This window comes from Aethalodelphis obliquidens, unplaced genomic scaffold, assembly GCF_003676395.1.
Source record: "Aethalodelphis obliquidens isolate GAN/ISIS:26980383/991018 unplaced genomic scaffold, ASM367639v1 scaffold108, whole genome shotgun sequence".
Classification (NCBI taxonomy): Eukaryota; Metazoa; Chordata; class Mammalia; order Artiodactyla; family Delphinidae; genus Aethalodelphis; species Aethalodelphis obliquidens.
The window spans coordinates 202,251-227,572 of record NW_020838052.1 but is presented as its reverse complement, the minus strand read 5'-3'; the positions used below and the strand labels follow the sequence as shown (position 1 = coordinate 227,572).

General features: G+C 39.6%; 1 protein-coding gene across 6 annotated transcripts in view; it reads left to right on the top strand.

Moving 5' to 3' along the window:
- Positions 1–25,322, top strand: part of PHF8 (PHD finger protein 8) — a 108,172-nt gene that overhangs the window by 48,499 nt on the left and 34,351 nt on the right. For 5 of the 6 annotated variants that reach the window (XM_027096817.1, XM_027096818.1, XM_027096816.1 and 2 more), the window contains 7 exons: positions 1,026–1,328; positions 2,092–2,195; positions 6,435–6,613; positions 6,897–6,982; positions 7,495–7,628; positions 8,229–8,542; positions 18,901–18,996. In XM_027096817.1, the coding sequence (XP_026952618.1) occupies positions 1,026–1,328; positions 2,092–2,195; positions 6,435–6,613; positions 6,897–6,982; positions 7,495–7,628; positions 8,229–8,542; positions 18,901–18,996 (1,216 nt within the window). The remainder of the gene's footprint in view (positions 1–1,025; positions 1,329–2,091; positions 2,196–6,434; positions 6,614–6,896; positions 6,983–7,494; positions 7,629–8,228; positions 8,543–18,900; positions 18,997–25,322) is intronic. The other variant, XM_027096819.1, reaches the window with a different exon arrangement.

The following is a 25,322-nucleotide window of genomic DNA, read 5'->3' as shown; positions in this document are numbered from 1 at the left end:
AAGTGGGGATAACACCACCTTTTCACAGTTTTGTTATGATTAAGAGCTAATGTATATAGAGCCCCTCGCACAGTGCCTGGCAGAGTAAGTACTCAATAAATGTGAGCCATTGTTATTAATAGACTGCAGCAAAGAGAGAACTCAGTGTGGGCTGGTGAAGTAGCAAAGGCACCAGAGGAGAATTGGACTTGAGGAAGTTTCAACTTTCCTTTAGCTCAGAAGCTGTAAGGTTCCATTTAGTGCCCAGGATATAGGCACTAAATCTGTGCTGAAGGGTGGTCAGAGTGAGCTACTATGAAGTTGGGGTTCTAGCCTCACCTCTTGCAGCATGTTTCACTGCCTACACCATAGCTTACATTGTCCACCTCCTACCTCATTTTCCACCACTTCCATCTGTCAGAATCCTTCAGGGTTTTAGGCCTACCTTTTCTCTGGCTCTTCCCACTTAAACGAGTTTTATATACACAGAACTTTGGGCTGGTTGGAAGAGGACTTAAGAGATGGATCATATATTTTTCATTGGCTTTCAAATGTTTTGAAGCAATGAAATCCTTTTTTTCAAATGAAATCTTAATGTGGAAGCTCAATATATACAACCAATCAAAGCATAACTGCTGTGAATAAGATGAAGGTGGGAGGCTAGTAGCAGAATTAGGACTAGAACCGCTCTCCTGCTCTCAAATCCTGTGGTCCTTAGAGTTGGAACCACACATTTTAGTACTCAATTATTTTCTGTCTCATGTCAGCTGCACTTGGAGTCTTTTCCTTTCCGGTTTTGACAGTAGTGCTGAGCTTTTCCTCTGCTCGTCTTCTCCTTACTCGTCAATGGCTAGGTAAAGAAATGCCACCCAGTAAATTCTTGATGACTTATTGTGCCAAAACTAGGGTGTGCATAAGTGCATATGTGGAGCATCTTTAAGCCCCTTCATGGCAGTACCGCCAGTGCCATAAACAGACCTCTGCTCTTAGTGCAGAGTGAACCCTTGAGTAAGCTCTAACCCCCTCATGTACTAACACTCTTGTAGGATATCTTCCAACAGAACGTTGGGAAGACAAGCAATATCTTTGGGCTGCAGAGGATCTTCCCAGCCGGCTCCATTCCCTTAACCAGGCCAGCCCATTCCACTTCAGTATCCATGTCCAGGCTGTCACTGCCCTCCAAAAGTGGTTCAAAGAAGAAAGGCCTGAAGCCCAAGGAATTCTTCAAGAAGGCAGAGCGAAAGGGCAAGGAGAGCTCAGCCTTGGGGCCTGCTGGCCAATTGAGCTATAATCTCATGGACACATACAGTCATCAGGCACTGAAGACAGGCTGTTCCCAGAAAGCAAAGGTGGGTGCTGGCCCTTGGGTTCAGCCCAACCCTTTTGGGTCCCTTGGAAGAGCAGGGTATAAAAAGGATAGGCTCTCCTGTCCTCCCACCTCCCTTAGGGCCCCTGGTGTTTGGCTACCAGTCCCACTCATTTAACAGACATTTATTGAGATCTTGTCTATGCTGGGCACTGTGATAGGTGCTGTGGACATAACCCTCAAGAGGCTGACAGGCTAGTGAGAAAGATAGGCATAAAAAGAAATGAGTGCAATGAAGCGTTGTGGATGCCACGATCAAGGGTATGTGTGGGACCCTGAGACACGGGAGGGGATGATTCTATCTGGGTAGGGGCGATGGTCAGGAGCTCTTCTCAGTAAACATGACACTTGAGATGAATCTTGAAATGCTGGGATGGGAATGACATTTGAGAGCATGGTATAGGAGTGGCAGGTTGGAGTCTTGAACAGGTTCTTGAGAAAAGCCCTCCTCCAGGGCTCCACCTTGCTTCAAGATTGTGGTGCCCTCCATAAGCATGTGAAGATACTCCACCTCTTTTTAGGGAACATGTTTTGCAAGATGGATAGGTTTCCCCTGAGCCAGCCATACATTCTCAGCCTTCTGCTCCTGTGATCATTTGGGTTGGGGGTGGGGGGACAGCATAGCAGAAGGCCTTGGTTCAGGTGGTTTTGACAGTGAACTCAACCAGTGAAACCAGAGGGAACTGGTCATTCTGATTCACATGGGAGTTCCAGACAGGTGACAACTGAGCCTCCTCCTCCTACAGTTCAACATCACTGGTACCTGCTTGAATGACTCAGATGATGACTCGCCAGACTTGGACCTTGATGGGAATGAGGGCCCGCTGGCCCTGTTGATGTCTAATGGCAGGTGAGGTGGGGAGAAGAAGCAGAGATGCTGGGTGTTGGTGGCAATATGCCACTAAGACAAGGCATGGAATTGGGACCTGGGGCTGGGACATGGGTGAAGGAGGGACTGTGCTTGGGGAAATAACCAGATATTATCAGATAACATTCCTTAGTACAGAGAACCATGGTAGTGTTGGGGGTGGGAAGGGGGAGAGGTCTGGAACTAATTGGCAATCCTGCGAAAAATCTTATATAAGTTCTAGAAATTTCAGCAAGTCAGTGGATCAGAACTGTTGGTGGGAATAGGAGGTAGTACAGCATACTGGTTAAGAGCATTAGTTTTTTATATACCTTTTGCAATTCAGTTTTTAGGAACTTATTTTGCAGAAATATTTGCACAGGTGTGTAAAGAGAAATATTTAGTAGTCACCGTATCATTGTAATAGTAAGCAATTGGAAACGTTCATCAATAAAGGTTGGATAAATAAATTATGGTACATCTATGGAATAGAATGCTGTGTAACTTAAAAAGAATGAGTTTACTATCTATTGACGTGAAAAGATTTCCAAGATATATTTTAAGTGAAAAAATCAGGTTGCAAGATAATATATAGGAATAGTTCATTTTAATTTTTTAAAAAAGCACGTATGCACATATGTGTGTGTGTGTAAAAAAGCAACATACAGACCTTTTCCTTTAACCTTTTTGAAGAGGTTTAAAATTTAATTTATGTGGTTTAAAATTCAAAAAGTGTGAAAGAATACATAGTGAAAAATTTTGCTCCCACTCCTCTCTGTTCCCCAGTTCCCCTCTGCATGGAAAACCAGTGTCAACGATTTCCTTCCAGAGATGTTTATACACATCCATGCAAATAAATATATTTGTCACATATTTTATACTTGTCACACCGAACTTGTAACAGTAGTTATCTCTAGAAAGTAGAATAGGGGAAGCAAGAGAGGAAATTTTCACTTCAAAAGCATTTGAATTTTATACAGTGAGCACATATTACTTTTCTTAAAATAATTTTTTTTTTCCGGTACGCGAGCCTCTCCCGTTGCGGAGCACAGGCTCCGGATGCGCAGGCTCAGCAGCCATGGCTCACGGGCCCAGCCGCTCCGCAGCATGTGGGATCTTCCCGGACCAGGGCACGAACCCGTGTCCCCTGCATTGGCAGGCGGACTCTCAACAACTGTGCCACCAGGGAAACCCTAAAATAATTTTTAACAGAATGTTTTCTAAAAGAATAAAATAAAAGCACATCTTGGCAAAAAGCTCCAGCTTGGGAATCAGACAATCCCGAATTTGAATCCCTGCTCTGTCATGTATTCGCTATGTGACTTTGACAAGCTAATTAACGTATCTGCACCTCTCTGTCCTCATTTTATCTATTCTATAGATAAAACTTATCTTAGGGTTGTTGAAGGACTAAATGAAGTAATGCATGTAAAGTGCCTATCACAGGTTCTGGCACATAGTAAATGCTTAATAAATGGTCGCTCTTATGAATATGATGAAGTTGAAGATGAAAGGTGATGGTGGTGGTGGTGATGATGATGGTTGTGGGTATGGCCAGAAGCTAAGTAGGTCATCAGAAACCCTCAAACATGTAGGGAGGCAAAGGAAGACAGTAAAAGTTACCATCTGGACACTCAGAACACCAGACAGGAGCAGTCAAGAGTTAAGTACAGAGTATGAACAGTGTAGGAACATAAGCGACAAGGATACGTTAACAACCTTTTTGTAGGAAAAGATTGTTTTCAGATCCCAAGGGTGAGTGTAGTAGGTCTACCTGGCTGGGAAATAAGGGAAAAGGGAGTGTGAGGGCAGGGCAGATTCTGAAAGCAGCAGAGCTATCCTTGTTAATTGAGAACATAGTTACTGAAGAATAAGATTAGAGAGACTGTTGAGCATTGCCTTTGTCTAGAACCCATGGTTGGTCTGCTGGGGAAGAGAAAATTGAGAGTCCTAAGGGTCCAGCCTATAATGGCTATTGAGGACACAATGAGACATTTTTCCCTTCCTCACCAGTCTTTCTTGTGCTGCTTGTTACCTTTTTGCACCTGCCAGAGGCTGCTGCTAAGTGAACCTAGGGAGTGAAGGTATAGAAATATTTATAGATGATATGATATTATGTCTGATCTTTTCTCCAGAATAATGCCATGTTTTGTGGGGACTGAGGTATATATGAAACAAGATTGGCTGTGTGTTGATAATTGCTAAAACTTAGCTGGGTCATAGGTACATGGGAGTTTTTAATATTTTATATATGTTTGAGATTTTTCATTATTAGAAGTTAATAAAAGATCAGGGTTAATAAATAGCTACCATTTATTGAGCACCTGCTCTGTGTCAGACTCTGTCTTAGCCATTTACATACATTATTTTATTTAGTCCTCACAACAACCCTGAGGGTAATTGTTGTTATCCCCATTTTACTAATGTGGTAAAGTGAGGCCCAGAGAACTATAAGATTAGCTACCATTGGGCCACTTGCCATGTGTCAGTCTCTACATTAGCTCATTAATCCTCCCAGCAACCCTATGAGGTAGAAAACAGCTAATTCACTAAAATCCAGTTCACCAAATGACTATTTGCTGAATGTGTCAAGTGTACTGATTTACCAAAAACTTGTTTCTCTTAACTGTAAGGCTTATTTGAGCAGTCTGTACTGGTTAATATTGTTTACCATGTGTAACAGGATTATTTAAGCCACTTTTGAGTTCTTTCTACTTCCTTTATATATTTTAACAGCTTTTTTGAGGTATAATTTACATACCATACAATTAACCTGTTTAAAGTGTACAATTAAATGACTTTTAGTAAATTTAAAGAATACGCTGCCATCACCACAATATAATTTTGGAACATTTCTATCACACCAAATAGATCCCTCATATCCACTTACAGTCAGTCCTGGTTCTCTTCCCCAGGCCCAAGCAACCACTAATCTACTTTCTATCTCTATGGATTTGCCTTTTTAGACACTTCATATAAATGGAATCACACATATGTAGTCTCTTGTGTCTGGCTTCTTTCACTTAACAATGTTTTTGAAGTTCATCCATCATGTAGAAGTATCATTAATTTCCTTTTTATTGCTCAGTAGTATTCCATTGTGTGGCTATACCACATTTAGTTTATCCATTCACTAGTTGATGGTCATTTGGATTGATTATGCTTTTTGGCTACTATGAATAATGGTGCTATGAGCATTTGAGTACTAGTTTTTGTGTGGACATGTTTTTGTTTCTCAGGAGTAAAATTTTGGGTCATATGGTAACTCTGTTTAGCTTTTTAAGAAATTGCCAAAATTTATCCCAAAGCATGTACCATTTTACACTCCTACCAGCAATTATGAGTTTCTCCATATATTGACTAATGCTTGTTATTGTCTGTCTTTTTGATTATAGCCATTCTGATGGATGTAAAGTGGTATCTTATTACGGTTTTGATTTGCATTTCCCTAATGACTAATAATGTTGAGCCATTTATATATCATCATTAGAGAAATGTCCATTCAGATCTTTTGCTTACTTTTTAATTGGTTTTGTTTGTCTTTTGTTGCATTCTAAGAGTTATTTAAATATTCTGGATACAAATCCTTTTCTAGATAAATGATTTACAAATATTTTCTCCTAGTCTGTGGCTTGTCTTTTCATTTTCTTAATGGTGTCTTTTGAAGCACAAATGTTTTGAATTTTACCTAATCTCAAGCCACAAAGATATTTTCCTATATTTTCTTCTAGAAGTTTTATAGTTTTAGCTTTTACATTTAGATCTATGATCCATTTTTAATTTTTGTCTATGATATGAGGTAAGAGTACACATTCATTTCTTTGCATGTGATATCCACTTATCTCAGCATCATTTGTTGAAAAGACTATTCTTTCTCCACTGAATTGCCTAATAAGCACCTTTGTCAGAAATCAATTGACCGAAAATTTAAGCGTTTAGTTCTAGGCTCACAGGTCTGTTCCATTGATGTGTATGTCTATCCTTATGGCAATATCACATTACCTTGATTACTGTAGCTCAATTTTGAAATTGAGTAGTATAAATCCTCCAACTTTGTTCTTTTTTGAAATTGTTTTGGCCATGTTAAGTCCTTTGTATGCCCATATACATTTTAGTATCAGCTTATTAATCTCTACAAAACTAGATGGATTTAGATAGGATTGCATTGAATCTGTAGATCAATTTGGGTAGAATTGCCATCGAGTGTGACTGTTTTTATGTTCACCTTCACTCTCTCTCCAGTACCAAGAGGGTAAAGAGCTTATCCAAGTCTCGGCGAGCCAGGATCACAAAGAAGGTAGACAAGGCTAGGCTGGTGGCAGAACATGTGATGGAGGATGAATTTGACTTGGATTCAGATGATGAACTGCAGATTGACGAGAGACTGGGAAAGGAGAAGGCAACCCTGATAATAAGACCAAGTGTGTACTTGTTCTTTTTCTTTCCTGCCCTGCCCATTTCAGTTTGTTTTTGGTCTGCTTGATAGACTCAAGACCTTAGGCCTGAGCTTGTTGACATTCTGATTTACCAGCTCTGTAGGCTTCCATGTGTCCTTTGCTCTAGAGATTTATTTCCTAACCTCCCTAAATTACTCGTCTGTGGTCATTACTTTCAGGAAAATTATAGTCTTATTCTCTTTCCCCTGGGTGTTTGGCTCAGATGCTAATCTTAGCTTCATGATAAGTGCATTCCATTGCTTTCTAGAATTTCCCCGAAAGTTGCCCCGTGCGAAGCCTTGCTCTGACCCCAACCGAGTTCGTGAACCAGGAGAAGTTGAGTTTGACATTGAGGTAGGGGCCTGCCCTGTTTCTAATCTTCTGCTCATTCTGGTTACATAGACAGAATACAGATTGTCATTCTAGTTGAGGGTGGGGGAGAGATCCTATGCATTCCATTCCTAAAATATTTATAAAGTGAAAGATTGTGGGCTAAGTGCTCCTGAACATATAAATGGAAGATTATACTTTAGTTGAAATATTTTTAAAATTCTTTAATATAGAGTAGAATAAAAGGCAGTGTGATGTAGCAGAAAGAGTATCTGATTTGGAATATCTGATTGTGACTTTACACAAATTATTTAACTTCACTGAGCCTTAGTTTCCTTATCTGTAAAATGGGAGTTAGACTTGCCTCACAAAGATGCTGTGGAGATTAAGATGAAAGAACAAATATTCTGCTTAGTAGTTGGTAGATACTTGGTGCTCAGAAGATACTAGTATCAGGAGTGAGACTGTCAACCCTGTATTGGGGCCTTACCAGACCAACCCTGGGCAGCTGAGGTGATATCCTTTTTCTCCAACAGGAGGACTATACAACAGATGAGGACATGGTAGAAGGGGTTGAAGGCAAGCTTGGAAATGGGAGTGGAGCTGGTGGAATTCTTGATCTGCTCAAGGCCAGCAGGCAGGTGGGGGGACCTGACTATGCTGCCCTCACGTGAGTACTGGCTTTTATCTCCCCTTTCTAGGTGTTCAGACAGCACACATCCCCACCTGCCACCCAAAGGGCTAGGTCAACCAATCAGTAGATATTAATTGGGTCATTTAAAGGGACAAAAATTAGCCAGGGCATTTGGGCTGAAAGAATAAAGTAGACATGAAATCTGTCCCGAGGTACTTAATATCTGACCGAGAGAGGATAATACGGACTTCAAGGGTAATAAGTTTGGGGGTTTTTGGAAGTTAGAAGAGGCATGGAAGGAGAGCTGGGCCTTTTCTGGGCCTTGCTTTAAGAAAAAAGAAAAAGGAAAGAATGCAGCATTGGTGAACAGGAAGGGAGGTGCACCCCTCTTTTTGCCATCTTGCCTGCTGTCTATGGAGAGACGAGTCAAGAAGGACTGGCCTTTTTATGAAAATAGTCTTTGATACTATTTTGATCTTTAGTGTGGTTTCTGGTTTTTCGCCTGGGATGGTTCTCTCCTCCTTCCTCCCACCCTGACCCCGGCAGCTGTTGTCCCTCCTCCCTGACTCTTCTGATGACTGATTTCCTCTGACAACTAGAGAAACTCCCTCAGCATTTCTCCTCTGTCCCTTGCAGCGAGGCCCCTGCCTCTCCCAGCACTCAGGAGGCCATCCAGGGCATGCTGTGCATGGCCAACCTGCAGTCCTCATCATCCTCGCCAGCTACCTCCAGCCTGCAGGCCTGGTGGACCGGGGGGCAGGACCGAAGCAGTGGGAGTTCCAGCAGTGGGCTGGGCACAGTGTCTAGCAGTCCTGCTTCCCAGCGCACCCCAGGGAAGCGGCCCATCAAGCGGCCAGCGTACTGGAGAACCGAGAGCGAGGAGGAGGAGGAGAACGCCAGTCTCGATGAACAGGACAGCTTGGGAGCATGCTTCAAGGATGCAGAGTATAGTAAGGGCAGCTGAGCACTTGAGTCCAGGCCAGGAGGGCTCCCCACTAGCCCCAGTCTCAATCCCAAATCCAATCCAGGACAGCCTGTAGTGAGCAAAGGCCTGGCCTTAAACCTGATACTTGGTTTTTCTGTGCCGTATTTTCTTAATCCATAAAATGGGGATATCTCACAGGTTGTTGTAAGAATTAGAGATGATGCTTGCACAGAGCACCTGGCACCGTGTCTTGTTCATGGGAGGCCCTCAGAAAATGGTAGCTATTATAATTAGCTATTAACCATTTTTAGCATTATCCAATCTTCGCTGCTGGTGACTCTTTTTTCCCTCTTGCCTATTTTACTTCCATTACCTGTATCATTTGTGTTATGTGTCATTCAGTTCATCCCTTGCAAAGGTTTATGATGACTTTTCGGTGGGCTTTTCACATTTAATAGATGACTCCTTTTTTGTAAAGTAAACTTTGTTGAGTACTACAATGTATGAAGCACTTTTTTGTATAGTGCAGCTGACTTTAATGTAGGTTTTTGTTTTAATATTATTTAAAAAATTAATCCTCATTGACCAAAATTAGAACAAGACAGAGAAGGCAGAAATTTCCTTTGACTAACACTCTTCCCCCTCTGAGAAAGGTTATCCAAAGGTAACCTTTGTTATCAGTTTGATGTATACCTTTTATTTTCTTGTGTTTATACCCATATGTAGACATAAATAGATAGAGGTATAGTTTGGTTTAGTGTGTGTGGTTCTACAACTTACTTGGATATCTTTCAACATCAGTACCTAGAGATACATTTCATCAATGCATTGAGATCTACCTGCTGCATAGTAGTCTGTAACATAGGTATACCATCATATGTTTAACTATTTCCTACTGATTATCATTTAGGTTGTTTCTAATTTTTAGTGTTTTGAAAATTCTTATAAATAACCTTTTGTGCCCATGTGCCCGTTAACATTTCTGTAAGGTAGCTAGACCTGCTGAGTTGAAGGTATGTACAACATAAATGTTGATAGTGCTGAATTCCTTCCAAAAAGGTCAGTATATGAGTGGTGTATGAGATATACCTGTTTTCCCACAGCCTTACCAACAGTGGATGTTATCAGCCTTTTTAATTTTGGCCAATCTGATGGCAAAAAATGGTGTTGCAGTTTGTTTGTTTTATGTTTATTGGCTCTTCCTTTCCCATGAATTATCTATTCAGTTTTTCACTCATTTTCAGGATGTTAGTTTTTCTTATTGATTTGTAGGAGTTCTTTATGTATTCTAGATTTGTTGGAGTGTTTTTTATATATTCTGCAAGTATTGAAAAATATTTTCTCTTAGTCTGTTGTTTGTATTTTAATTTTACTTATGGTATCTTTTAGCATGTAGTAGATTTCAGTTTTTACATAGTTGTCTTTATCAATTTTCTTTTGTATTTTATGTTTTGTGTAAGAAGAATTTCTTATATTTTCACCTAAAACTTGTACAGTAGTTAAAATTTTAGCTTTTTTTCTGGAATTAGGTTTTGTGAATTGTGAGAGGTAAGAATCTGTATTTTTTCCCACATGGATAGTCATTTTCCCCAATACCATTTATTGACTAGTTCATCAATTATCCTCCTGATTTGAAGCTCCGCTTCTGTCCTAAACTAAATTCCCATATATATATGGATTTGTTTTTCTTTTTTCCTTTTTTTTTTGGGGGGGGGGGGTGGGTCGCGCTGAGCGGCTTGTGGGATCTTAGTTCCCGACCAGGGATTGAGCCCACCCCCTCGGCAGTGAAAGTGCAGAGTCCTAACCGCTGGACTGCCAGGCAATTCCCTGGGTTTGTTTTTCTACTCTGTTCCCAGTTCTGTTCCTCAATAGCTATGTAACCTTGGGCAAGCTAATTAACCTCTCTGTGATAATAGTACCTACCTCATAGGTTGTTGTGAGGATTAAATGAGTTACACATAAAGCACTTAAAACATTGCCCAGCACATGGTAAGTGCTGTGTGTTAGATGTTATTAATATTCTGTTCCATAAAACCAACTTGTCCACTCATGTGGCACTACCTCATAGGTTAGTTACTCTAGACCTTGTGTCTGGTAGGGCAGATTCCCCTCTGCATAACTTGCTTTGGACCTGAGGAGAATACAGATGTTCAGCAAGCCCATCATCTCTGGGTTGAGCTGTGATTGGTCTTAGTTTGTTGCCAAGTTTCCCTGGCTATCCATCTTACCTTCAGCAGACAGTCACATTGACCTATAGCCAAGGCATCTGGACCTGGTCTCACTAGTCCTACCTCAGGACAAACAACTCACTCAACCTCTGTCTGCTTCCCCCTATCCCTGCTTTGCCCAGCAACACTAGAAAGGCAGTTTAATGAGGAGGTACCCAACTACTTGTTCTTATTTTTCCAGAATTTCTAGGCCATTATTGAGCTTTTTCTAGTCCAGATGGATTATAGAATCAACTTGTCAAACTCCATGAAAAATCCTATTAGGATTTTTTATTAAGATTGCATGGCATTTGCAATTTATGGATTAATTTATGGAGACTAACATCTTTCATCAGAGCCCTTTCTGCTACAGTGGAATATACACATTTCTGAAAAATGTCCTGAAGATTTGTACACTAAAAATAATAGGGCTTACAAGAAAAAGAAAGGGGTATACCCCTCAAAATCTCTGTGGCTTTGAAGCCAAAATACTGGCCCAGATAATGACAGTCCTAATAGTAATCCTTGCCTGGTTAGAGCCCATTGGCATTTGCACCCAGCATTGTAGTCAGTGGATCCTTTGTAGCCCTAAACTCTGCCTGGGCTCAGGTTCCTCCTTCCAGATGTTGGTTCTTGAGGGCATTTGCTTACAATAAATAGCAGCTTTATCAAATTAAAATCTGATCCAGAGCCTAGTCGTCAGCAGTCTTTTGTTGTTGTTGTTTTTATTTTTTTTAATTATTTATTTATTTTTGGCTCTGTTGGGTCTTCGTTGCTGTGCACGGGCTTTCTCTAGTTGTGGTAAGCAGAGGCTACTCTTTGTTGTGGTACGTGGGCATCTCATTGTTGCGGGTGGCTTCTCTTGTGGAGCACAGGCTCTAGGTGCGCGGGCTTCAGTAGTTGTGGCGCACGGGCTCAGTAGTTGTGGCTCGCGGGCTCTAGAGCGCAGGCTCAGTAGTTGTGGCACACGGGCTTAGTTGCTCCGTGGTATGTGGAATCTTCCCGGACCAGGGCTCAAACCCGTGTCCCCTGCATTGGCAGGCGGATTCTTAACCACTGCACCACCAGGGAAGTCCTTTGTTGTTTTTAAACACAGGGGAAAGTGTCTTCACAACGTCTTCAGCTGCACTCTCCACCATCCTCCTCTCCCAACAGAACTTAATTTTGTAGAAAACAAAGCCACCATTTACCCTTCCTCTGACGGGAGGCACTATTGCAGGATTTTTAGCTTTTGTGTGTAGGTCTTCATATATAGCTAAGGTTTTCTCTGAAATATGAGAAAACTCACCACTGATTGGTTAAAAACAACATGCCAGGGAAAATTGCTTTTTTTTTTTTTTTTTGCGTTATGTGGGCCTCTCACTGTCGCGGCCTCTCTCGTTGCGGAGCACAGGCTCCGGACATGCTGGCTCAGCGGCCATGGCCCACGGGCCCAGCCGCTCCGCGGCATGCGGGATCCTCCTGGACCAGGGCACGAACCCGTGTCCCCTGCATCGGCAGGCGGACTCTCAACCACTGCGCCACCAGGGAAGCCCGGGAAAATTGCTTTTGAACCAGTGCAACTTCTGGATGACATTGCTATCATTCTGCCATTTACCTTTGAGCAGCCACAAAACAGGCCATCTTGTCCTTCTGTCTTCAAACATGGTCTGCTATTTATTCAGGCTTTCTTGTATATCTCTTCTTCAGTTTATTACTAGGTATTTTATTTTATAGTTTCATTCCTATTGAAAATGGCATCTTTTTATCTATTATATTTTCCAATTGGCTGTTGCTAGTATGCAGGAAAATAGTTGATTTTTCTATATTGATCCTGTGTTGGATTGCCTTATATGCTCTTATTAGTTCTGTTAGTTTTTCAGCTAATTGTCTTGGGCTCTTGAGGTAGGTGATCTGTGTCCCCTATCTTAGTTTGCTAGGGCTGCCATAACAAAATACCACAGACTGGTTGGCTTAAACAACAGAAATTAATTTTTTCACAGTTCTAGAGGCTAGAAGTCCAAGATCAAAGTATTAGCAGGGTTGCTTTCTCCTGAGGCCTCTCCTTGGCTTGCAGATGACCTCCCTCTTGCTACTTTTTCACATGGCCATCCCCTGTGCACATGGGCCCCTGGTGTCACTCTCTATATCCTAATCTCTTCTTAAAAAGGCACCAGTCAGATTGGCTTAGGGCCTATCCTAGTGGTCTCATTTTAACTTTCTTTCAAAGCCTTATCTCCAAATACAGTCGTATTCTGAAGTACCGGGGATTAGGAATTCAATATATTTTGGGGCGGGGGCACAATTAGCCCATAACACCCCCTTTCTTTCTGGTATTCATACCTCTAGATTTTCCTAGTTTTATTACAGTGTTGAGTAGTAATGGTGATGGGGGCATCCTTGTGTTGTTTCTGACTTTAAAGGTAATGCTGCTAGTGTTTGTCCACTCAGTATGTAGGGCTCTGTAGGTCTCTGTTAGACTACTGTCATGAAGTTCAGGGGAGTTTGAGAAGTTTTTGTTTGTTTTAAAATCCAGAGTGGAATTGGGTTTTATCAAATGATTTTTGGGCATCTTTTAATATAAACACATAGTTTTCTGTTAATTTGCTAATGGTGATTTACATTAGTAGAATTACTGGTTTTGAATTGATATTTCCTTCTTGAAATTAGCTGTATTTGGTTGTGGTGTTTAACATAGTTTGTCTAGTTTATTTGATGATTTACTAATTATCTCCAGTGTTTGGTGTTTGTTTACTGTTAATTTCTGGTTTTATTTTATTCCTTTTTCTTAATGTTCTTTGTACAACATCTTGAGTTGAAAGCTCTGTTCATTTATTTTCAGTCTGTTTTCCCTTTTGATAAAGGGTTTTGTGTGTGTGTGTGTGTGTGTGTGTGTGTGTGTGTGTGGTATGCGGGCCTCACACTGTTGTGGCCTCTCCCATTGCGGAGCACAGGCTCTGGACGCGCAGGCTCAGCAGCCATGGCTCACAGGCCTAGCCGCTCCACGGCATGTGGGATCTTCCCGGACCGGGGCACGAACCCGTGTCCCCTGCATCGGCAGGCAGATTCTCAACCACTGTGCCACCAGGGAAGCCCGATAAAGGGTTTATTTTTTAAATTAACATTAAGTAAAATTGGCTTTGTTGGTATACACATGCTTAGATTCTTGTAACCACCATCACCACCACCACAATGAGTAGAACACAGAACCCCTCCAGAGTCCCTTATGTTATCCCTTAGTAGTCATGCCCTCCCTCTACCCCTAACTCCTGGCAACCACCATTCCCCATCACTGTGATTTTGCCTTTGCCAGAATGTCATATAAATGGAATTATACAGTATGTAATATGTTGAGACTGGTATCTTTTACTTAGCATAATGCCTTTAAGATTCTATCCATGTTATTGCATATCAATAGCTTGTTCTTTTTTGTTGAAGAATAGTTTTCCATTGTATGGATCTACCACAGTTTTGTTTTGTTGTTTTGGGCTTTTTTGGCTTGCCATGTGGCGTGTGGGATCTTAGTTCCCTGACCAGGGATTGAACTCATGCCCCCTGCAGTGGAAGCACAGAGTCCTAACCACTGGACCGCCAGGGAAGTCCCACTACCACAGTTTCTTCATCCATTTACCCACTGAAGGACATTGGATTGTTTACAGCTTTGGGCGATTATGAATTGAGCTGCTGTGAATATTTGTATGCAGGCTTTTGTGTGAACATGAGTTTTTATTTCCCCAGGATAAATACCTAGGAATGGGATTCCTGAACAACACGAGCAGTGGATGCTTTAACTTTATTGGAAACTGCCAAACTGTTTTCCAGTGATTGTGCCATTTTACATTCCCACCAGCAATGTGTGAGAGTTCTAATTGCTCTGCATATTCATCAGCACTTGGTATTGTCAGTATACTTATTTCAGTCATCCTAATAGGTGTGTAGCAATATCTCATTTAGTGGCTCATCTGATGGCTAATGATGTTGAACATCTTTTCATGTATTTATTTGCCAGTCATATACTCTTTTTTGAAATGTCTAAACAGACACTTTGAACAACTGCTGCCTTTTAAAACATCAGGTTGTTTCTTAACTGTTGAGCTTTGAAAGTTCTTTATATAGTCTGGATTCAAGTCTCTTGTCAGATAAATGATTTGCAAATATTTTCTCCCAGTCTGTGGCTTGTATTTCATTCTCTTAAGACTTTCTTTCTTAAAGTAAACACTTTCACTTTCTAGAAAGTCCAGTTTATCAGTTTTATCTTTCATGGCTTATGCTTTTAGTGTCTTATTTAACAACTCTTTCTGTAAACTCAGGGCACAATTTTCTCCTTTTTTTTCACCTAAAAACTTTATGGTTTTAGGTTTTACATTTCTATCCATGTTCCATTTTGACTAAATTTTTACATAAGGTATGATGTTTAGATTGAGGTTCACCTTTTTTTTTGCATATGGATGTCCAATTGTTCCAACACCATTTCTTGAAAAGACTATTTTTTATTTTATTTTTCTATTGACTCGCATTTGTACCTTTGTCAAAAATCAAATGACCATATTTGTGTGGCTCTGTTTCTGAATTGTTCTTTTCCATTGATCTGCGTGTCAATCTCTTTGTCAATACCTTACTATCTTGATTACTGAAGCTTTATTAATTCTTAAAATCAAGTAATATGATTTCTTCAATTTTGCCTTTCCATATAAATTTTAGAGTCAGTTTGTCTGAATCCACAACAATTTCTGCTAGGATTTTGGTTGGAATTGTGTTAAATACATAGATCAATTCAGAGAGAATTGTGATCTTCATTTTTTATCGAGGTACAAGTCACATTACATATAATTAAACATTTTAAAGTGTACAGTTCAGTGGCATTTTAGCGCATTCACAATGTGGTGCAACCACCACCTCTGTTTCCAAGATATTTTCATGGGCCCAGAAAAATACCCGGGATCCATTAAGTAATTGTTCCCCATGCTCCCCCCTCCCCTCATACCCTGGTAACCACTAATTTGCTTTTTGTCCATATGGATTTGCCTGTTTGGGATATGTCATATAAAGTAATCATATAGTTTGTTACCTTTTGTGTCTGGCTTCTTTCACTTACCATGTTTTTAAGGTTCATCCAAGTTATAGGCTGTATCAGTATTTTGTTGCTTTTTATGGTTGACTTAGTATTCCATTGTATGGTTATACCACAATTTATCCATTCATCTGCTGATAGACATTTGGGTTATTTCCACCTTTTGGCTGTTATGAATAATGCTGCTGTAGACATTTTTGTGCATGTTTCTGTGTGGACACATGTTTTCATTTCTCTTGGGCATATACCTAAGAGTAGAATTGCTGGGTCATATGATAATTCTGTGTTTAACTCTTTGAGGGACCAACAAACTGTTTTACACAAGGACTGCAAGAGAATTGTCACCTTAGGTATATTGAATCTTCTAATCTGTGTACATGGTATGTTCCTCCATATTTACTCTTTAAAAAAGTTTCTTTCATCAGTGTCTCATAGTTTTCAGCATACAGGTTCTACACATGTTTTTTGTTGGATTTATCCCTGAGTTGCGTATTTTTTGGAGATACTGTAAATGGTACCTTTCTTAACCTTTGGTTTCCAACTGTTTATTGCTAGTATATATAAATATGATTGATTTTTGTGTGTTGACCTTGTATCTTGCAACCTTGGTAACTCACTTATTAATTCTAGGAATGTTTTGTATGTTCTTGGTATTTTTTTGTCTAGATGATCATGATCATGTCATGTGCAAGTAGGTACAGTTTTATTCCTTTCTTTCCAATCTGTATGTCTTTTTTCCTTCTTGCCTTTTTGTTCTGGCTAGGATTTCAAGCACGATGTGGTGAGAGTGAACTAACACCCTTGCCTTGTTTCCAATCTAAGGGGGAAGGCATTTAGTCTTTTCATTATTGTGATATTATCTGTATAGGTTATCAAGTTAAGGAAGTTCACTTCTATTCCTATTTTGCTGAGAGTTTTTTTTTTTAAATGAATGAATATTGAATTTTCCCAATGTTTTTATTCCACCAGTGGATATAATCATGTGGTTTTTTCCCTTTAGTCTGTTAATATGGTAGGTTACATTGACTGATTTTCAAATATCAAACCAGAATTGAAATCACAGGATAGACCTTAATTGCTCATGGTGTATTATTCTTTTTATATATTACTGGATTTGGTTTACTAGTATTTCACTGAGGATTTTTGTGTCTGTGTTCATGAGGGATATTGGTCTATAATTTTCTTTTCTTGTACTGTCTTTAGTTTTGGTATCAGGGCAGTCAGTGCTGGCCTCAAAGAATGAGTTGGGAAATGTTCCCTTCTCTTCTGTTTTCTAGAAGCGATTATGTATAATTAGTGGGGTTTTTTAAATGTTTAGTAGAATTTTTGTGTGAAACTACCTGGGCCTAGGGATTTCTTTTTTAGGCTTTAACTATGGATTTATTTTCTTTAGTAGATATAGGATTATTCAGGTTTCCTATTTCATCTTGGGTGAGTTTTGATAGTTCATGGTATTCAAGGAATTGGTCCGTTCTAGCTAAGTTGTAGAATTTATGAGCATAGAGTTGTTTGTAGTATTCCCTTATTATCCTTCTAATATCTGTGAAGTCTTTAGTGACATTTTTTATCTGATGTTATTTTATTTTTTATTCTTTTTATTTTTATTCTTGATGTTAGTAATTTGTGTCTTTTTCTTTGTCATTCTTGCTGGCATCTTATCAATTTAATTGATCTTTTCAAAGGACAGTTTTTTAAAATTAATTTTTATTGGAGTATAGTTGCTTTACAATGTTGTGTTAGTTTCTACTGTACAGCAAAATGAATCAGCCATACATATATACATATATCCCCTCCCTTTTGGACTTCCTTCCCATTCAGGTCACTACAGTGCATTAAGTAGAGTTCCCTGTGCTATACAGTATGTTTTCATTAGTGATCTATTTTATACATAGTATCAATAATGTATATGTGTCAATCCCAATCTCCCAATTCCTCCCACCCTTTCTCTTTCCCCATTGGTATCCATACATTTGTTCTCTACGTCTGTGTCTCTATTTCTGCTTCGCAAATAGGATTATCGATACCATTTTTCTAGATTCCACATATGTGTTAATATACCATATTTGTTTTTCTCTTTCTGACTTACTTCACTCTGTATGACACTCTCTAGGTCTATCCATGTCTCCACAAATTACCCAATTTCGTTCCTTTTTATGGCTGAGTAATATTCCATTGTATATACGTACCACATCTTCTTCATCTGTTCCTCTGCTGATGGACATTTAGGTTGCTTCCGGAGACATGGTTATTTTTGATCATATTTAAGACAGTTGATTTAGAGTCTTTGTATAGTAAGTCCAATGTCTGAGCTTCCTCATGGACAATTTTTATCAATATTTTTCCTGTAAATGGGACATAATTTCCTGTTTCTTTGCATGCCTTATAATTTTTGTTTGAAACCTAGACCTTTTGAATATTATAATGTGATAACTCTGGAAGTCATATCTTCCTTCTTCCCTAGAGATTGCTGTTGTTGCTTATGGTGAGCTACAGTTATCTATTTATTTAATGACTTTCCAAATGAGTTTTTGCAAATACTGTGTTCCTTGTTGTGTGTGGTCACTGAAGCATCTGTTCCATTGCCTCAGCAGTCAGCTGAGATTTCCTGACAGAATTTTCCTTAAATGCCTTAATTAAGCAGGCTTTTTCAGCTCCCTTAGTTTAAAATCAAATAATACATATCCTTGCCCTCACAGTAAATTGGGGATGACATTTACTAATCATCTCTTAAATACTATATAACAACTCCAATAGAGGTATGCACAGAATACTGTGGAGAGTTGAGGACGCATCTGAATGAGATTAAGAGAAGAGGGAAGGCTTCTTTAGGATGTGAATCTAAAGCTGAATTTTGTACAGTCATTAACTCATGAAGTTACTCACTAAATGGATGTTGGGTGAGTGAAATCAGAGTTAGGTGATGCTGGGAAAAGGACATTTGCAGCAAGGGTACAAAAGTAGAAAGACATGAAAAGTATGTGGCATATTCAAGAATTCCTACAGTTGAGTATGGATTAAGTAAAGGGTCCACTTGTAGGGGGGTGGGAGGAGCTCAGGTAGGTATCATTCTGTCATCACCCTTCTGGATGAGATCTCATTTTACCCTGCTTTTCCCTCTCACTGCAGTTTACCCTTCCCTGGAGTCTGACGATGATGACCCTGCTTTGAAATCTCGACCCAAGAAAAAGAAGAATTCAGATGATGCTCCATGGAGTCCTAAAGGTGATCCAGTATTCTGTCCTTAAACTCTGTGGGGGTGGTTGGGGGGAAAATATGTCCCACTGGCTAGGTGGGACATTTAATATAGGAAGACACTCATTTGTTTATTCAGCAAACATTTGTTGAGTGCCTGCTGTATGCCAGGTACCATGTTAGGTGCTGGAGCAAAAATAATCAATAAGACACAGAGTTCGTGCACTCAGGTCAGCAAAATCAGAGGTAATGGAGCATGTTGCTTTTGATATTACATGGCTTGAGATGAAAAGAGGAAGACCTTGAGCAGATTTCAGCAAGCAGTCTAAGGCTCCTGAGAACATTCTGCTACCATCATCCCAGCCCTTTGATAATAATATTGTCAAAGGAGGGAAATTCTGCTAACTGTTGAGCTCTACAAGGCCCAAGACTCCTTAGATTATTACCTGTACTGGCTGAGAGGCCATCTCTGAGGAGGGAAGAATGAATGAGTTTTGAGATGAATATGGAATTTAGAGGGTAATAAAAGAATTTTATTCATCTCCCTGGCTGGGTGGTTTTTTCATTGGAGGGTATGTCAGTTGGCTTTTGCTGAATCAAACTATCTAAAACTTAGTGTCTTAGAACAATGGTTGATCATTTCTCATGATTCTGTAGGTTGGCAGAACTATTGTTCTAGTCTGGACCAGATTGCCTGGGGCTGGATGGTCTAAAAATATCTCCTTCAGGTGTCCAGGACCTAATTTGGGGTGTCTGGGGCCTCTCTCCATGTGGTCTTTCACCCACCTGAAGGCCAGCCTAAGCTTTTTCACAAGGTAGCAGAAGGGTGTCCAGCAGCAAGAGAGGACAAGCCCAATATGCAAGCACTTTTCAAGCCTCTGTTGTGTCATGTTTTCCATTGTCCCATTGCCAAAGCAAGTTACATGGCCAAGCCTTGATTCCAAAAGTGGAGAAATAGATTCTATCTCTTGGGAGTGGGAACTGCAAAGTTTTCCTATGCACACAAGGACATGTGAGCAAATTGAGAGCCATTACTGCAACAGTCTGCCACAGAGGGTGCTGGCATCGCAGTACCCCTGTGGTTCCCCAGGAAATAAAGGGCGTGCTGTCCCCACCCAGCCTTATTTGACCTTTCTGGTATTTGCTTGGGATTGGAGGAATGGGGTGGCAGGGCAGTCCTGAAAAGTGTTCTCTTAGTGAGTCAATCAGCAAATGTTTCTTTTTTCTTTCTTCAGGCCTATTTTCTGATTTTATTATCTCCTATACTTTCTGGCTTTTTAGCATAATAGGAAATTTGGAAAATAGAGGAAAGTATAAAGAAGAAATCACCCATGATTCTGCCACCCGGAAGCAACCACTGTTAAGGTTTTTTTTTTTTTTTTTTTTGCGGTACGCGGGCCTCTCACTGTTGTGGCCTCTCCCATTGCGGAGCACAGGCTCCGGACACGCAGGCTCAGTGGCCATGGCTCACGGGACCAGCCACTCCGCGGCATGTGGGATCTTCCCAGACTGGGGCACAAACCTGTGTCCCCTGCATCGGCAGGCAGACTCTCAACCACTGCGCCACCAGGGAAGCCCCATTGTTAACGGTTTGATATATTTCCTTCTAGTCTTTTTTCCTATGCATTTTTCTTTTTATGGTTGAAATCACAGTCATATATCCTACTTAAAAGTTTTTTTTGCCTTTTAATCAAAATAATGTGTATATCTGGTAGCAAACCAAATAGTACAGAGAGGTTTAGGATAAAATGCAATGGTCTTCTGCCTCTGCTTTTGCTACTTCCAATCCCTTGCCTGAGAGGCAACCTTGTCATTTTCATTTTTCTTGTAGTTGCCTCCAAAATTCAAGATAATAGGGTTTATACCACCATTTCTTGATTTATTAACCTTTTTTTGATTTTTTTAAATTGGAGTATAGTTGCTTTACAATATTGTGTTTATACTGTACAGCAAAGTGAATCAGCTATACATATATACATATATCCCCTCATTTTGGATTTCCTTCCCATTTAGGTCACCACAGAGCATTGAGTAGAGTTCCCTGTGCTATACACTAGGTTCTCATTAGTTATCTATTTTATACATAGAATCAATAGTGTATATATATCAATCCCAATCTCCCAGTTCATCCCACCCCCCGCCCTTTCCCCCTTGATTTATTAACTTAACCACTGTTTGTCCTCCCATCGGCTTTTGTCAGTCTCTCTTGATTACCCACTTTCTAAGATACGGACATTAGTGCTGCTATTCTTTCTTTCTTCCTCCAGCCTTCTATAAGCTGTACTTTTTTGTTTATATTGTCAAGGTTGTTACCATTGACTTGTAATTAATACTCTATGTTGACTAGAGGTTGACTGTAAAAGTTCAAAACCAGTAAATATATCTGGCCTTTTAAATTAATATTATATCATAAGCATATCCCTGTGCCGTTATTTATAAATAACATTTTAATGGCTACAAAATATTCTATCCCATGGATATACCTAATTTACCTAACCTCTTTAATGTAGGGCATTTAGCCAATTGCCAAGTGTTTACAATTAGTGGTAACATTTGGAGTGAACATTTTTGTATGTAAGTGTTTGTATCTCTATTTATATGCTTAGGATAGATTCCCATGAAACTCTCAAAGGGCCAAGGTATATAAGGATATCCAGTGAAAAGTCTCCCTCCCACCCCTGTTCCACAGCCTTCCAATTCCCCACCTGGAGTCAACCACTATTACCAATTTTATGTGTATCCTTTTAGACGTAGTTTATTCATATACAAGTAAATGCATGTATATATTTTCTTTCCCCTTCTTAACTCAATTGGAGACATACATTACATATGTCATGTGCTTTACTTTTCTCACTTAACAATTACATGTTGGAGATTGTTTACACTCCCACAAACAATGCATGAGAGTGCTTATTTCCCTACACTCTTGCCACTACAGTTTGTAAATGTGAATATTTTAAAAGTTCTTGGTATGTATTGCCAAATTGTTTTCCAGAAAGGTTTTACTAGTTTACGCTACCACCAGCCATATGCGAGAGTACTTGTTTATGAATCCTCACAGGCATTGAGCATATAGTTAACAATAGTCTTTGCCTATGAGTAATAGGAACCTCTCAGGCATCCTTAGTGAGTGCTTATCCCCTCAGGGTCGCAAGATGGCTGCTTTAAGTTCTACTTTTAAAAAAAATCTCTTTGGCTGAAATTGTGTCACATGGCCAAGATTATCTGCTAGAAAGGCCAAGAAGTGTAGTTTTTAGTTAGGTACATTGCTGTTCCACAAAATTATGTTTTTATTAGTAAGCAAGAAAGGGAGAATGATACTGGGTTGAAAACACGCAGTCTGTATCATGGTATTTTTTTTTTTTACATCTTGATTGGAGTATAATTGCTTTACAATGGTGTGTTAGTTTCTGCTTTATAACAAAGTGAATCAGTTATACATATACATATGTTCCCATATCTTTTCCCTCATGCGTCTCCTTCCCTCCCACCCTCCCTATCCCACCCATCTAGGTGGTCACAAAGCACCAAGCTGATCTCCCTGTGCTATGTGACTGCTTCCCACTAGCTAGCTATTATACGTTTGGCAGTGTATATATGTCCATGCCACTATCTCACTTTGTCACAGCTTACCCTTCCCCCTCCCCATATCCTCAAGTCCATTCTCTAGTAGGTCTGTGTCTTTATTCCCACCTTACCCCTAGGTTCTTCATGACATTTTTTTCTTAAATTCCATATATATGTGTTAGCATACGGTATTTGTCTTTCTCTTTCTGACTTACTTCACTCTGTATGACAGACTCAAGGTCCATCCACCTCATTACAAATAGCTCAATTTCGTTTCTTTTTATGGCTGAGTAATATTCCATTGTATATATGTGCCACATCTTCTTTATCCATTCATCAGATGATGGACACTTAGGTTGTTTCCATCTCCTGGCTATTGTAAATAGAGCTGCAATGAACATTTTGGTACATGACTCTTTTAGAATTATGGTTTTCTCAGGGTATATGACCAGTAGTGGGATTGCTGGGTCATATGGTAGTTCTATTTGTAGTTTTTTAAGGAACATCCATACTGCTCTCCATAGTGGCTGTATCAGTTTACATTCCCACCAGCAGTGCAAGAGTGTTCCCTTTCCCCCACACCCTCTCCAGCATTTATTGTTTCTAGATTTTTTAATCATGGCCATTCTGACTGGTGTGAGATGGTATCTCATTGTAGTTTTGATTTGCATTTCTCTAATGATTAATGCTGTTGAGCATTCTTTCATGTGTTTCCTGGCAGTCTGTATATCTTCTTTGGAAAAATGTCTATTTAGATCTTCTACCCATTTTTGGATTGGGTTGTTTGGATTGGGTTGTTTGGTTTTTTTTGTTATTGAGTTGCATGAGCTGCTTGTAAATTTTGGAGATTAATCCTTTGTCAGTTGCTTCATTTGCAAATATTTTCTCCCATTCTGAGGGTTGTCTTTCGGTCTTGTTTATGGTTCCCTTTGCTGGGCAAAAGCTTTGAAGTTTTATTAGGTCCCATTTGTTTATTTTTGTTTTAATTTCCATTTCTGTAAGGGGTGGGTTAAAAAGGATCTTGCTGTGATTTATGTCATAGAGTGTTCTGCCTATGTTTTCCTCTAAGAGTTTGACAGTTTCTGGCCTTACATCTAGGTCTTTAATCCATTTTGACCTTATTTTTGTGTATAGTGTTAGGGAGTGATCTAATCTCATACTTTTACATGTACCTGTCCAGTTTTTCCAGCACCACTTATTGAAGAGGCTGGCCTTTCTCCACTGTACATTCCTGCCTCATTTATCAAAGATAAGGTGACCATAAGTGCGTGGGTTTATCTCTGGGCTTTCTGTCCTGTTCCATTGATCTATCTTTCAGTTTCTGTGCCAATACCATACTGTCTTGATTACTGTAGCTTGGTAGTCTAGTCTGAAGTCAAGGAGCCTGATTCCTCCAGCTCTGTTTTTCATTCTCAAGATTGCTTTGGCTATTCGGGGTCTTTTTTGTTTCCATACAAATTGTGAAATTTTTTATTCTAGTTCTGTGAAAAATGCCAGTGGTAGTTTGATAGGGATTGCATTGAATCTGTAGATTGCTTTGAGTAGTAGAGTCATTTTCACAATGTTGATTCTTCCAATCCAAGAACATGTTATATCTCTCCATCTATTTGTATCATCTTTGATTTCTGTCATCAGTGTTGTATACTTTTCTGCATACAGGTCTTTTGTCTCCTTACATAGGTTTATTCCTAGATATTTTATTCTTTTTGTTGCAATGGTAAATGGGAGTGTTTTCTTGATTTCACTTTCAGATTTTTCATCATTAGTGTATAGGAATGCCAGAGATTTCTGTGCATTAATTTTGTATCCTGCTACTTTACCAAATTCATTGATTACCTCTAGTAGTTTTCTGGTAGCATCTTTAGGATTCTCTATGTATAGGATCATGGCATCTGCAAACAGTGACAGCTTTACTTCTTCTTTTCTGATTTGGATTCCTTTATTTCCTTTTCTTCTCTGATTGCTGTTGCTAAAACTTCCAAAAGTATGTTGAATAAGAGTGGTGAGAGTGGGCAACCTTGTCTTGTTCCTGATCTTAGTGGAAATGCATTCAGTTTTTCACCATTGAGGACGATGTTGGCTCTGGGTTTGTCTTATATGGCCTTTATTATGTTGAGGTTACTTCCCTCTATGCCTACTCTCTGGAGGGTTTTTATCATAAATGGGTGTTGAATTTTGTCGAAAGCTTTCTCTGCATCTGTTGAGATGACCATATGGTTTTTCTCCTTCAGTTTGTTAATATGGTTTATCACATTGATAGATTTGCATATATTGAATAATCCTTGCATTCCTGGAATAAACCCCACTTGATCATGGTGTATGATCCTCTTAATGTGCTGTTGGATTCTGTTTGCTAGTATTTTGTTGAGGATTTTTGCATCTATGTTCATCAGTGATATTGGCCTGTAGTTTTCTTTTTTTGTGACATCTTTGCCTAGTTTTGGTTTCAGGGTGATGGTGGCCTTGTAGAATGAGTTGGGGAGTGTTCCTCCCTCTGCTATATTTTGGAAGAGTTTGAGAAGGATAGGTGTTAGCTCTTCTCTAAATGTTTGATAGAATTCGCCTGTGAAGCAATCTGGTCCTGGGCTTTTGTTTGTTGGAAGAATTTTAATCACAGTTTCAATTTCAGTGCTTGTGATTGGTCTGTTCTTATTTTCTGTTTCTTCCTGATTCAGTTATGCAGGTTGTGCATTTCTAAGAATTTGTCCGTTTCTTCCAGGTTGTCCATTTTATTGGCATAGCGTTGCTTGTAGTAATCTCTCATGATCTTTTGTATTTCTGCAGTGTCA